A 15,026-nucleotide genomic window follows, 5' to 3' on the forward strand; every position below is an offset into this window, starting at 1 on the left:
CCTGAAGTTTATCCAATCAACAATACAATATTAAGTAATTCAAAGCAACAAGATTCATGCTTCCTGTGAATATACTGCTTTGCCATTGCCATAGAGCATTTCTTGACATATTTCCTTATTTAAAGCCTTTGTAGTACAACATACACATAGTACCAAATAAGATCATACTTGTTACAAACGTACAGTACAGCTGCTTCAGCCTCCTGCTTCGTTCAAAAGCAGCTTGTTTACTCCAAGTGCTGCAGGCGTTCCTGCATTAGCACCAACTAAATCTCTAAGATCGCTCCAAATGGCAAACACAGCTTGTAAAGGACAAGACACCGTGAGCAAGGGCAGTCCCCTCAGCCCATGAACATGCCCTCCTCAGAGCCACTCACGTGTGGCACAGATGCCTTCGGAAACCTGGAAGAGAACAGCAAGCAACGAGACATCAGAGAGGAAGACGCATTCAAGGGATGACGAGCACCTGTCAGGGTCAGGCAACAGGGCACTTGTCCAGAAATCCACAGGGAACATTGAATTAGGTAAATACTGAAATCACTACGCTGCTTTCAGTATTCCTGCAAAAGCTAAAAATCCCCATTGAGAACACCATTTAGAGATAGCCCTCAGTGCAGCATCTCCTCAACATACGGTAGAAAGCTGTTCAGACTACCCTGACCTGGCCTAGAGAGAACAGAACATGGTATCCTGTGCTCACTATTCCTCTCTTCAGCTCTCAAGAGGTGATGCAGTAGCCTCAAGTTCGGTGTGACAAGATGCAAAGCATGCATATCTATCAACCTATGATGTGGAACATCTGTAACCCCCTGGGCTTTCCTGCTGCCCTGTACCACCGCAGTCTGCACCTCTGCAACTCAACAACAGGCATTTTTCCTGAGAGCCACCTGTGTGTAGCTTTTATTATGAAGAATAATGAATGCAGTGAGACAAAGTACACATATAGAAGGTATTTTCTTTTGGGAAAATCGAAGTTAATGGAATAAATATATTAGACATATGTGTTTCAAACACAACAGGAATACTATTCAACCTTTCAACCATGTCTTCTGCAGACTGTAACAGACCCCGGGTAAACCATCAGCTATGTCAAAAAAACAGTTTGAATCCCAGGTTTCTTTTTTCCTCAAACACTGGACCACAGAGCATGGGAGAGCTAACTGCAACAATTCAAAGAGAAATAGCTTCTATTTTGTGTTGCAGATCAGAGCATCAAAGACCTTACTGTCTCTCTTTGGTATTTAATAAATGGGGGAGGAGGGGAAGATACAGTTTACTGTTAATGCAGACTGAAAAAGGGCAATGCTGAGCTACACAGCTCAATGAAACAGAAGAAAAATACTTAATCATTTCTGAAGGTCACTGGGTCTATGGGAGGCAGCACATTTACTCTTTTTTATCTGGAAAAGAATATGGTTCTGCAGTTTGTTTACTACTTCCTGAAAATACATTTTGCACAGCTAAAATCAGCAAAACAAGAGGTCACATTAAAAAAGCTACCAATGCAAATACTTCTCTCTGACACTGGGCTGCATCTGCATCTTCTGCATCTCCCATCTCTTTCATCACTCACTGTATCATACAAACCAAACCGCAAAACAACAAAAACAGAAAATCCCAAAAAGCAGCACCACATTTGATCTTGTTTATGGATTGTAACACTCACTCAGACAGGAGCCTTTTTGCACTTCCCAGCTTCAAAAGCAAAGAAAAACTATATTAAAAAAAAAACAACCACTGAAATTCAACAGCATTGCCCAGAGGAAAAATGGAGGGCTTCCAAGGCTGATGCACAAAATGAGGTCAAGTTCTACCGGAGACTTAAATAAAACAGCCAAACATGACAGCTACAACTGTTCCCGTACAACGTGCTCACCTTCGCGGGCTCGCAGAAGTCGCTTTCACAGCACACGCAGGTACAGCAGCACCACATGAACATCCCCGCGCAGCCATGGGCGGGCGCGGCGCCGGGCACCGGCCGGGCAGGGCCGCGGCCATGGGCCGGAGCGAGCGCCGCCCGAGCGCCGCGGCCGGGCCAGCATGGCTGCGTGCCGGGCCAGGCCCAGCCGGCTCCTCGCTGCGGAGCTCCGCTCCGGCCCGGCAGCACGGCCAGGACACGGCATTTAAAGCTACAGCCCTTCCCAGCCACTCTGCAGTGCCTGACACTATTTTTAAAACTATACTTTGAGCCAGAGAAATAGCTCAGGATAACAGACAGCCAAATCAAGAGCAGATCAACAGAGTCTAAGTGACACAGTTGCTCCTCAGCAACACAACATAACAGACCTGGGAGCAAAGGCCAAGCAGAATTGGCACTGGAGATTCAAAAATGCACAGCAGGACATAATTCCACCTATAAACTATAAGCTCTAATTATAGCAGTGCTGAAACGCTATTTAATATTCACTAAACAAAATTTTCCGAATATTAACGTGATCTCCTGGAAGGCTGAAGCTCTGATTTTGTCATAGAAGGACTCCAGTACACAACAGTGCCAGCACAGCACTGTTACCACAGCTGACCATGTTTCTTGGGGCATGAAGAAACCTCAGCACCTCTTATCCCCTATCCTCAATTTCTTTGTCAAAGAAAATGTGTTTTACTATCATATTTTGAAGAGGTAAAGCAAAGGCTCATCACCCTGTCTGACATCTCTGACTCACAGCACCTTATGCCACCCAGCCCCACTCCTTCAGACACATTTGTAAAAGGCCACCCTCACCTGCATGGCTATTTCTCCCCTTGCTCTTCTTTGTCTCACTGATATTCTGTTCATAGCAAATATTATCACTCACCCAGATGATCCGAAGACAAGCCATACATAATCTAAGTTTGGGACCTTCAGAACCATTATATTTAGAGTATGCAAGGTACTCCCAAGGCTGAAATATCAGGAACCACCCAACCTGACAGGAATGGAGTGGCCTTTTAGGAGCTCCCCACTGCATGTATACTGCAGCATGTCTGCCACCAGTATCAATACAAGGGCTGAACTTTCCCATTTTAATTTATGTCTGAACCTTTGAGACAATGACTCTTTGAGACTCTGACAGACATCACAGTGCTAGGGTTTGGTAGGTTTGTGGTTTTTTCCAATAACTTTCTTCACTTGCAGTAATGCACAAGTAACGTGAAGAAATTCTGCACCAAAATGTTAACTCCTAAAATACAAATTTCATGAATGTAACAGAGAAGAAACTCCTAACTGACTCAGATCACAGGTAATGTGAAAGAAAATATTCCTATGTGCAAAATTCAGTTTTCATTAGGAAAAAAGAGAAGAGGAATTAAAACCCAAAAATGTATTTTGTAAGAACCAAAATCAGAGGAAGAATAGCTGAAAATACATTGTCTCAAATTATATTGATATGTCAGGTGGCATTTCTGAAAAAGCATTATGATGAAATGGCAAGGGCATTGCACAGGCCATTTAGAACAAACAGGAACTGAGAATGAAAACAGTCCACAGGGCAGGAGTGGTAACATCTGATTCATGAAGGAGACAAGCCACGTTGGGGTGGAGATGTTAAATAATACAGCCCTAAAAGTGTTTCTGTGGTCATTTCTGTGACATCACAGAACAGGACATAAAGGACAATGGATGAGGGAAAAGGCAAGAGGAAGGTGGCTCTCAGAAGAGTGGTGCAATTCTGCAACTGGGTCACCTGCAGTCCCCATCCTGCCATCGCTGACAGGTGCCTGGTGTACCTGGGCCCTGCAGTGGGGAACGGCAGGGTAGCAGCACTGCTGCCAGCAACGCCGCTCCCGCCCGGCTCTGTCGTGCTCTGCCACGGCACCGGCTCCCTCAGAGCTGCCCCTGTCAGCAGGTCCATGCCTTGGGAAGAGCCCAGGAAGCAGCACTGCAGTAACCAAGGCCAAGATGTGCAAAGAACACAAATGAAAATGAAACGACCGCAACCGATCATAATACCATGGATTGCAAACTGCAACATACTGACGTGAAAATGACTGCAAACTCCAGAAACTACAGGAAATTAAATTCAACTAACATTTGCATTACTATTTCTCTGTGGCTATTTTCAGGGTTAAATGGTAAAAGGATCTCTAAAAATGTATCAACCTATGGTAGCATTAAATATTAATATTCTCTGACTATTGAGTCCACTAACAAACACATTCAAGGTGTAAAAAAGGCTCTTAAACAGAAACATTGGTATTAGTCACTGACCTGTACCAAACGAGGATCCCAGACCACATCTGCCCCATCTCTGTGATCACGCACTCATCCAGGGCCTGCAGCAGGGTCTCATCACAAACACCCTGACCGCGCCTGACTCCATCCGCGGCGCCGCAGAGCGACGGGCAGCAAGAACAGGCCAAGGGGCATCCACTCCATTGCAAGAGTCTAGTGAGAAATGCCTACTAAAAAGCCACTGTCCAGGCTAAATGCAGACACGGAATAATTTCTATTCTTGTACAAGTTCAGAGCACACATTGGATTTGGAATCACAACCTAATACAACAGCAAGACATTTAGAGAAAAAAGAAGAAAGTCTCTTTTTCAAGGAGCTGTTTCAAATTCATATGGCAGATTTCCCTCTCAGAAAGCAGTATTTATACTGAGAAACCTCCAGATGCCCAAGATATTTTTTCCGTTAACAACAGCAGATCTGACTTAACAGAGGTGAGAGGGAAGGATGGTGAAATTGCTTGTGCAGAAAGAATGCCGTTAGACTTACTTAGGAAGCAGCTGATGTTAGGTACAACCCAGTCTGATTCACATGAATTTTACTACTATTCAGATAGATAATTTTACCACATAAAGCAATAAACCAGATCCATTAAAATATGCTAATCAGTCTTCTTAATATAATCAGAGAGCCTTCAAAAGTTTTATTGCTACAGAGCAATAAAACCAAACCTACCAGGCGGAATCTCACCACCAATAAGAGGACTCTGTCTCAGTCATCCAAAAGGAATGCATGCTTTTCTCAGTGACTTTGTATGGCAACAGAGCACTGGTGTCCCATGCCGTAAAAAAGAGACATCTACATGCACAAAGAAATAAAAACATCATACAAAGAGCACCAACAGGCACTCTTCCATGCAAACAAAACTCAAACAGCTCTGGCGTGCTGCAATCCTGCAGCAAGTCTGTGCAGGTCTCATTGCTGCAGGAACTCCTCACCTCCCTTCTGTGACAGCCTGACACAGCAGGAGACAGAGGCCATTGCAGCTGGAGCCAGCTGTGTGGGGGAAGAGAGACATTCCAAGTGTCTCAGCCAAGAACCAAGTCTCCTAATTTGAGCCAGCACTGAGAAGGGCAGGGAAGGGATGGGGCACTAAGCACCCTGCTACAAGTGTTCTCAGTACAGGGATGCAGCCAGGGGCAGCTTGTAGCTTGCTTACATTCTAGAGTATTTATTTCCTGAAGTTACTCAGTAAAACTGGAAAGACGACTGATTGCAGGGGTGGGAGCAAATGAGCTTTGATAAGAGGTTAAAAACTTACAGAGATTAGATGCTTATACGACCCCCTGTAACAAGATGAGAACTCTTTGCAGGACCCCTTAAAACCAAAGGTTTTGGAAAAAAATACAGCAGGGGCTAAATCCACTTATGAAGAAGAGTCTGAGTGCTGCCAAATATGAAGTAATGCAGAACATTCTATGTGAGAGAGTGAGAAATTAGCAGAAAATTCAAGTTCCAAGTGGCCTTTATTGACTAGAATGTTGTAGAGGCAGTGAAGACTTAATATCCCAATGGCACTCCTGGATCAATAACCTCAGTGATGTGAGGCCTCTTGCATAAGGCTTCCTGCTTAATTCTGTGGTGATTACTAAATTCCTGCATAGTTGCAAGACAATAATCAGAGATCCCTGGTCTTGATCCATATTAATCCCCAAACTGAAACCCCCCAGACTGTTCCCATGCTTACTGCCCAGGACAGGGGCTGAAGCCACCTGAACATTTTGCTGGTATATACAAATTATGGACCCGTTTGTGATTACAAATGCTGCAATAGCCTAATCGTATGAGGTACCATTTGGGCCAGAAGCACTTTAAGCTAATACATTATTTAACATTTATCTTCTAATTTAAGATCCTAGACTTCAAAGTCACTGCAGAGAGCTGGATTTCCCCTCCTCTGTACACACCCATTGGAATAAAGCCAGTTTTGACTATATTTGTCTTTTGCAGATTTCCCTCAGAGGATGCTCTGCACATAAACTTGCTTTCTTTTTACTAGTCACAGATTCTTGCCCCAGTTTTAATCACCAGAAGAAAAATAGCCTTCCCTTTCTCCACACCTGTTTCCAGAAGTACTCGAAATGTTTCCATTAGCACTTGGAGTGGGGAGGGGGGGAAATGAGAGAGAGAAAGGTTAATTCATAATTCTCACATCCCATAGCACTGATGTGAAGTGCAGCCATACTGATGGGACTTTTCCTAACCAGTTCAGCACAAAACCACCACGGTGAGTCTGAAGGAAAGACCATGGCAGGCTGAGATCATGCAGCTCACGAGCGGGGTACCAACAAGGGCAGCCCACAGCCAGAGCAGCTGTCACTCAGCACATGTCCCAGGGACCGTGTTGGAGAGCGAATGGCTGCAGGGATGGGCAAGTCCCCCTTCAGGAGGGATCAACACCAAGGACATTTTCCAACAGCATTCTTGTGATCACTGCTGCATCAAGTTGACTCACCCACAGTCATAATGAAGCAAATCCAGCCGCTACCGGCCAGATTGGTACTAGACCAGATCTGCATACGTGGTTAAATGATGTCTAGTTAGAAATGGATTTCTCAGTATTTATAACAGCCTCTCTCTAGGGGAGACTAAACAGTTTGTCTATTCTGGCTACTCATGTGATGATCCAAAGCCTCACTTTAATCTGTTAGTAATGGTTAAGCTCCAGTTTCAAATACAGAATGGAGCTTTAAAGAATTACATCCAAAGGACATGCAAAACTGCACTAAATTCTGGTCCTGTCTCCTTTCCATTTCTCCAGGGACAGGAAAAACTGACAAGTCCAAGACAATTGCCTACATCAATGGCTGCTGCTTCATGATCACTGGGATCTGCTTCCAGCCACAAGAGAAAGTAAGGGGAAAACAAATTTAAACTTCAGCAGACCTGAGACCTGCAGCATGGGCTTTAAACCCATGCTTGTTTTGTCCATAAAGCATAGTGTTGTTTTTTTAATAAGCAATGAATTGGTTAATCTGTTACAAATCTGCATTTAAAACATGATCTTCCTCCTTCATGATACAGAAGATTAAAAATAAAGACTCTTAGCACACTATCCAACATGGCTCCAGTTCAGCAGAAACCACAATCAGGGCAAAATGCCCAGTCTGCATAAAGGATTAAGTTTATCAATAAAGCAACCTAAAATCTGCAGAGTGATGACATGGAATATTTTCAAGAAGACTTGGTTAGTCATTTCTCCATATTGCTGGCATGAACACTACCACAGTGTTTAATATTTAAGTCTAACTGACACGTAATACACACTCTCCCCAAAACTTACATTTCTTTTAGCCTTAATGCTGTTTTCTCCAATGACAACTTGGGAAGGTACACAGCTGTGGTTGAAATTGCTTGAATTTTCTTCAAACAGAATTTAATTTGCCAGTTTTTAGTTTTGCTGCACATCTGTATATCAAATTGATTACTTTTGGTTAGCATGTAAAGCTTTTTGAGCTACCAAACTTCACCTTTTCACATTTTCACTTTCACTTCACTAAAGTAGTTGAAAAAAAAAATAAATCACAAAAAACCAACCAAAGTACAAACCCACAAAAAACATCTCACTCTTCAGCAACTGTCTTAGTGGTTGAGTTTTGCCATTCAGTGACTGAAGTTCATAACATAACTAACAAGCCTGCGCTGACACGTGGAGTGGGCTGTGTGTCCAGCCCCGTACCTGCCAATGTGAGTCCTCCTGGTCACCACATGTGTGAGGCAGGATCCAAGGTTTTGTTTCTACTTTGCAATAAGCCCAAAGTGTGCAGCAAGCACAGAACGTGATGGGTTACTGCAGTTTAGCTGATACAGGCTTGTTTGTTAATTTAATAATATACCTGAGGCCTTATGCTCACTAAGTTGGCTTGGATACATTGAATTTGACAGCTCTCCTCTCAGCATAAAAGTGAAACCTTCTTCCCTTTAACCCATGTTTCCTTCAACTGCTGGAATCTGAAGAGCAGAAAATCTGATCCTTTCTGGCTTTGCTGGAGAGGTGTTGAAGTCCCAGATATTTGTAGCTAAGATGACAACACAAGAAAGCTGAATTTTTAAACCCAAAGTATTAGTCATTGAAATAGAGTACATACCATAAACCACCTGAAACCAGATTGACTAAAAATGTTTCTTCCTTTTAAACAGATCAGTCAACATGTATCCAGGCATCTTAGCCTGACACTGATGACGTCTCCTATAAAAATATAAGAACCCTTAATTGAAAGCAGCAAAAAATCCAAAAAGCTTACGATTTTCCTTCTACTCCCAGCTCACCTTTGAATTCTGCCAGTGGCTCTACACACTGGGCTGGCTGCTTTGCAGAGCTCCACAAAAGGCTCCCAAATAAAAATAAAATAGTTTGAATGCGTTTAGTATTTTCACATTTCGTTGTCCCAACAATGCAGCTCTGTGCTCTGGGAAGGAGCACGCTCAGGCTGAAGACAGAGAGTTATTTTGCCCATGCCATGCCCAGGGAGCAGCCTGGCCGCATGGCACGGCCCCGGCTCTGCAGGGACCCCCGCAGCCCAGCCCGGGACAGGGCACACGAGGGGCACATCACAGGGCTCAACCAGCGCAGGCGACGGCAGCAATTCCAGCAGGGACTGGATTTCCTCTGCACCAAGGGGAAGGGGCTCCTGGGGGGTTCACCACTGTTTTCTCTGTGAAACACCCCATTTTAGTTGACCAAAATATTTCCATTGAAATATGCAGGTAGACTTTCAAAGACCAGCATGTTTCTCTCCTGAAAAACAGGGAGTTTCCGAGAATTGTCTTACTGTCCTGATAAAATGCAGCCTTTATATGTTAAAGAAGTCTTAAAACACTACTAAAACATATCTCAGCCATGTTTCTTCTGCCGTTCATATTCCCTCTTGTTCACTGAATCTGTACATAACACTTTCTGACAAACTCCCCACATTCTGTGCTGTTTGGGACAAATTCCAGAAGACTTTGCAAAGGATTCCCACGAGGAAGCCAGACCTTAAAGCTCCCTGGAAGAAATCACCGTAACTGGAGTAGAATTAACCATACTCCTGAAACAGTCTTCTGGTATTACAAAGCTTTTTAATCACTAAACCATTCAAACTACAGATTCTTTGCATTCATGGGGAACGTCCCAATGAGCAATTTTTACTGCCACATCCAGAAGAGATCAAGCATATAAAACATAACCAGCATCTCAGCAGCGCAAGTGGGTTTCCTTATTTTAATGCTGAGCACAAGATGAGCCACAAACATTGCTTGCTGTGGAGCAGAAAAACAGCAGCAGAAAAAACTAAATCACTCAGATGAGAGGATGGACAGGAGACACTTGATTTCATTCCCTTGGTGTCACAACACACAGCACCTTGCTGACTGATTTTTTAAAAGCAAACTCCAGCAGCATCAGCAACAGCAAACAGACATGCAGAGCCAGGCTGTTCAAAGGTGACTCAGGGCTCTGCCCAGCAAACCAGTCACATCCACAACCCCAGTACAGCTGACATCCAAGAAAGGAGAAAGGCCCAGGACATACGGTTCCAGAGGCAGGCAGCGAGTTCTCCATGCTGAGTGTGCGGCGAGGGCAGCACGCAGTGTGAAGCCCAGCACCCCTCCACTGGCCAAACACGCTGTACCACAGCACTGTGCCTGCCGGGCTGAGCTCTGCCTGCACAAAGCAGGACCTTGTAACACGACGCTGTAGTGCCCTGGGTGTCTTGGCAGGAGCCCCAAATGCGTGTTTGAAAAAGCAACTGCAACCCTGAACAAGCAAGGCATGAACACATTGCAAGCAGAGCCACTGAACCTGCTAAAAATACTTCCTCCCTGCCCCTGTCAGAAACACATCTCAAGTGAGAGTCTGAAGAATAACAAAGTTTTCTGAATAATAATAAAACCAAAAAAGCAAAGTAGCTCTGCTAGCAACTGTCTTGGAAGCTTATTTTAAAAAACAAGCAAAACCCCAACATACTCTTGAACAAGAAAACACCTTATGTTTTATTTCAAGAGGAATACTGCTGAGTTGAAGGATATGCTTTACACCTCTTCTAGAGCTCTGGGCCAAGGTGCAACCTCAAGATCTCTTCCTCCACAACCTGCCAGAGGAGATTGTTGAGGCTCCTGTTACAGGTTAAGGAGTCAACTGCAGACAAATCTAACCTGTGCCCTGCTGAAGAGGGCACAGACACCTTGTGCACTGTGCAGTCCCATGAGAGAGAGATGAACACCTGTCACCTGGCTGGTCTGCTGCAGTAGGGGCCTTGTACCAGTCAGGGACCAGAGGAAAAGAAAAAGAGCTGTCAGACTGGAAAGAGCTAAAAAACACACTGCACCTGCTCCATCCCTCCAGCAGGACAGACACGAGGCTCTCCCGGGGACCAGGAGGAAACCACATGAAGAACCACAAAGCACAAGGTGCTGAACCGATCCCAAGCAAGATACAGGGAAAACACTGTAAGATGAGGCTTATATTTCATGCCTCTAGTAAGCACAGCACACAGACCCTGTATGTTTTGAGAACTGTTGGGTGATGGTCTAGACAGTGTACTCTTCTAGGGAAGAAGTGAGAGACTGTCCTCTCACAGCACACTGCCTTGCAGGTAGACAACTGTGTTCACCATCTATTCATAACAGATCTAGCCTCAAAAAGAAAGACATGTGAATTTATTCATTGAGCATGTTTCCACACAGATTGTGTTCTGTTAATTACTAATCAGCCTGGCTGGCTCTACTGTGGTCATTCAAGAAATGCAGAGGTGAAAACCAAGTCCAAGGGACACCCCGCTGTATTTCCCTCCTGGTTGGTAGGTCACAAACATGGAAAAGCTACATGAGTATACTTTCTGGATCTGTAGGAACTATCTGTTTAGTAGCCATCTACCCTGATTGTCACAGAGCTGTTTCAGGGGCAGTCTGCTCTGCCACACGCGGTCCCAAGGGTGGCCCACCAGGATGCATCCCCCAACACCAATCTACCAACCACTCCCACTGCTGAGTCCTACATCTACCCAGCAGACCTGAGAAATAGCAACATCTGCAAAGGCCTTCTTTAAAGACAGAACAATGAAAAAGATGCAAGAACTGCAGAAATACTTCAAAAAACTGGTAACAACAAGAGATGGTTTTAAAAAGGACAAATCTTGTACTCCTCCTTCTGCCCTCCTGCAAAGCCAAAACATGAGCTTGGTTTTCTGACTTAACTGCTACCTCGCTTGGGCTTACAGTTTGAGGAAACAAATGCACTTCCAGTTTAGGTAGTGAGCATACCTTTTGTTCTGACAGCAGTCCCTATCAGCTGATCAGTGACTATTACCAGTTTTTAAAGGGAACCTTCTCCTATCTTCTTGCTCAGCAAGAACACAGGTAGTTCCGGGACTCACATGCTCTAAATTCATACTTGGAGTGTGAACCTTTGCAGAAGTCACCATAATGGACAGCTTGCTGATAACCCTACAATGCATCAGAATTATCACATTATTTCTTCCCTTCACACTGTTTTAAGCTTTTATTCTGCAGAATATTTGGAAGACAAGTCCTTTCTTGTGATCACCACTTTTTCTTTTTTTTCTTCACTAAAATTTAAAATTTTCACCTGTCGCAATCTAGGTTAACTCAAAGCATATTCTAAAAAAATTAGTAAAAATTATTTCAGGAGGCTCTGGTCAAACTCAGGTTGGTACATTTCTAAGGTTTACTGTAATAATGCATTGCTCCCAAGACATATTCATTCATTATTAATCTCAACTCACCACACAGGCCCTGCCTAATATTTGGTCTTGATGACCACTCAGATGGATGGTAAGGTCCCCACCTGGGTCACAATGGGGCCACACAGATTGGGTCACCTCCCCAAATCACCATTAAACAGCATTCACAGCTACAGAGTGCCGCCAGAGCACCACCAGCCTGGCTGGGACACCGGTCACTAAATGCCCACCCGGACAGCACGCTGCAAACACCCCACCTGCACCAATGACAGCTCCCTGTGCACACAAACGCCCTCTGCACTGGCTGCTCCAAAAGGCTTTGTGGCTGCCTGGCAGTGCTATGGACACAACCCAAACTAACTAACACACAAGAGTGGGGCAAGAGTGAAATTCGTTGCTATGACAATTAGCTTCCATTCCTTCTAATCAATATCTCAGAAACAAACGGCAAAGGCAGCATCTTCTTTGGCCCGTGGCTGCTCCTTCCCCCAGGCAGCACCTTTCCAGCTGCCCCAGTTCTGTATCACTGTCCTGCTTACAGCTGCTGCCAGAGCTGTTCCCTGAGCTTTCAGCAACATCACCCAAGGTAGGTGAACAGTTCCAGTAGAGTGTGTTTCACTAACCCAGCTCACTGGAACTAATGTTTGGCAGCTAAAGAGTACAGTAGGAGTTACACAGCAAATCCCAGCAAAAGCACCACCCCTCTTTTCCAGCTGTGCAATCCTTGGCATTGATCTCACAGAGGGACTCACACGCAAATACAGCAGGAACATACTGACAGGCAGCGGTCACTGTCCTGTCTTCTCTGTCCTGACTGCCCCACAACTCTCCCCATCCCAAAACCTGGTCTTAAAGTAGGCAATAAAATTTTTCCAATAGTATCTAGTTGTTTTCTGCTTCCTAATTGGAGTATTCCCACACATTTTTAATGACAAGTGTCATTGGTTAGCTGAAAAGAGCTGTTGTAAGACAATAAAGAGTAGCCACAGAGGACAACACATAAACCTCACCCAGAAGACAGTCCAGAGCAGTGGATGAAAATACCCCCTCATAAGCAACTCAGCCAAATAATTGCTGAAAAGTGTCTCAATTTGTTAAAAAGAGAATGAATTTCTGCAGTGGCAGAGGGAGTTTAAGCCAAAATATCCACTGAGCCACTTGAGTAATTAAGTGTTCCTTCTCCATGGCATAGCAAAGTAGCTAAAGTAATTTACTGCCCTTTCTGAAAAACAGGATAGAAATACTGTTAGATAATTTTTCAGCATAGAAATGACAACAATAAGTTTTACAGCACTGAGCAGCAAGCCTCTAGCTGAAATGCTGCCAAGATATCAACACCATTCTCTTCATACACAGAATTTAATCTCTCAGGTAATTACCTCCTGGAACAGAAAAGTAATTTAATCTAGAAATCGGATTTACTTAGGGGAAAACAGTTAGAACTCTAGACCGGGAATCCTCAGCGACCAGAAAGACAGAGTTAGACAGAGGGACAGAGGGCAGCTGATGGACAGTGAAGTTTTTTAAAAAGTATACATACAATTTTTGAACAGCTATATGTAAAATTCAGTCTTCATGATAATACAAACCCTGTATTATTGCCCAAACTGCTTACACTTCACAGGGTCAAGTTTTTTGTTTCAACTCTTCTTAGCATTTCATAGAATCACAGCATGGTTTGGGTTAAATTGCATATTAAAGACCATCTAGTCCCAACCCCCTGCCAGGGGCAGCTTCTCAGGGCACCATGTGCCAGGCCCTCATCACCCTCACAGTCAAGAATTTCTTCCCCACCTCCCACCTAAGCCTGTTCTCTGTCAGTGTGTAGCCCTTCCCCCTTGTCCTGTCACTTCATTCCCTTGTCCAAAGCCCCTCTCCAGGTCTCTTGGAGCCCCTTTAGGCACTGGAAGGCTGCCCTTCAACACACCTTAACCTTAAACACGTTTTCTTTCTAAACTTGAAGTTAATTAATGTCAAATTTCCCTTTACTTTGCTAAAACTATTAATTTTGTAAGTTTAAAAAAAATACAAGGTCATACTCCAGATGGATGAATTTACAAAAACATTTTGTAACACACACTGTAAATGGAAACCTGGCCATGCTGGGCCAGGACATGAGCAGGTAAGAGGAGGATGATCATTGAGCCATGTCCAAGCGTACTAAAAATTTTCCATGAGACAAGAATTCCTGTGACAAGAATTCAGGCATGACTTCTAGAAACTACTGAACAGCCTGAGCAGTCAGGCTGAGAGCACTGCAGCACGTGTGTGCTGGCTAACACTATAAAGCCCTGGCACTGCAAAGCTGCACAAACTCCACCAAGTGCTCATTCCATGCCACATCAGTCAGAGCTTCTGAGGTTGTGCACAGAGCAGCACACAAGCAGCTCAACTGGCACTCGGGTCTCTTCTCCCCAGCTGCCCCCAGGCTCAGTAACCAGCCTCACCAGCAGGAGAGGCCCAGGCAGCCAGGGCCCATGGGAATGCACCTGGCAGCAGCAGGGAAAGCCAAGCTCCCTGGCCTCTGCTGCAGCACGCAGCTCCAGGTAAGCCAGCCCCATGAACCCGAACACTTCTGCAGCACGGCCAGGTAATGGGCACCCCAAAAACCCACAGAGACATAGGGCAACGGCAGCAAAGCACCACACACAGATTGCACAGTACGCAGTGCAGGCACCTCCTTAGTTAAAAGCAGAACAGCATGAAAGTTTATCCCTTCCATTACCCTGTTTCCACCACTATGTATATTTAATCTGGATTCTAAAAGGATACAATTTCAATATTTATAGGTTAAACAATAAACATTTGGCTGACTAAATTCCAGCAGCTCTCCAGTGACATCTGCAGCAAGGTCCACTCTCTGCATTTCTGAGCAGTAGCAGCAAGTTCCATATTTCCCAAATTTTACCAATATTAGGATAACATGAAACCTAGCACAGTCCTGATTTCCAAATATCTAACAAAATAATTAAGTCTAGGCTCATGTAAAAGGATTTGCTTTGAATCTTCACCGTTCTGGCACAGGCTGTCAGTGAACTGCTAAAGTTGACCTGCTGTCCCTCCCAGTTACCCACAGTTTTTCCCACACAATGAATGAAGGCATTCTCATGGTACTTTACAAAAGAAAACTCTC

At 44.4% G+C, this 15,026-nt stretch overlaps 1 protein-coding gene across 9 annotated transcripts in view; it reads right to left on the reverse strand.

The window, feature by feature from the left end:
• Positions 1–15,026, reverse strand: part of TMCC1 (transmembrane and coiled-coil domain family 1) — a 73,796-nt gene that overhangs the window by 21,158 nt on the left and 37,612 nt on the right. The window contains exon 1 of one of the 9 annotated variants that reach the window (XM_063165097.1): positions 9,724–9,846. The exons of 7 other annotated variants lie outside the window; for them this stretch is intronic. In XM_063165097.1, the coding sequence (XP_063021167.1) occupies positions 9,724–9,753 (30 nt within the window). In that variant the 5' untranslated portion in view covers positions 9,754–9,846. Of the gene's footprint in view, positions 1–1,876; positions 1,970–9,723; positions 9,847–15,026 lie in introns of those variants that run through there. One more of the 9 variants, XM_063165094.1, reaches the window with a different exon arrangement.

Source organism: Melospiza melodia, chromosome 10, assembly GCF_035770615.1.
Source record: "Melospiza melodia melodia isolate bMelMel2 chromosome 10, bMelMel2.pri, whole genome shotgun sequence".
Taxonomy (NCBI): Eukaryota; Metazoa; Chordata; class Aves; order Passeriformes; family Passerellidae; genus Melospiza; species Melospiza melodia.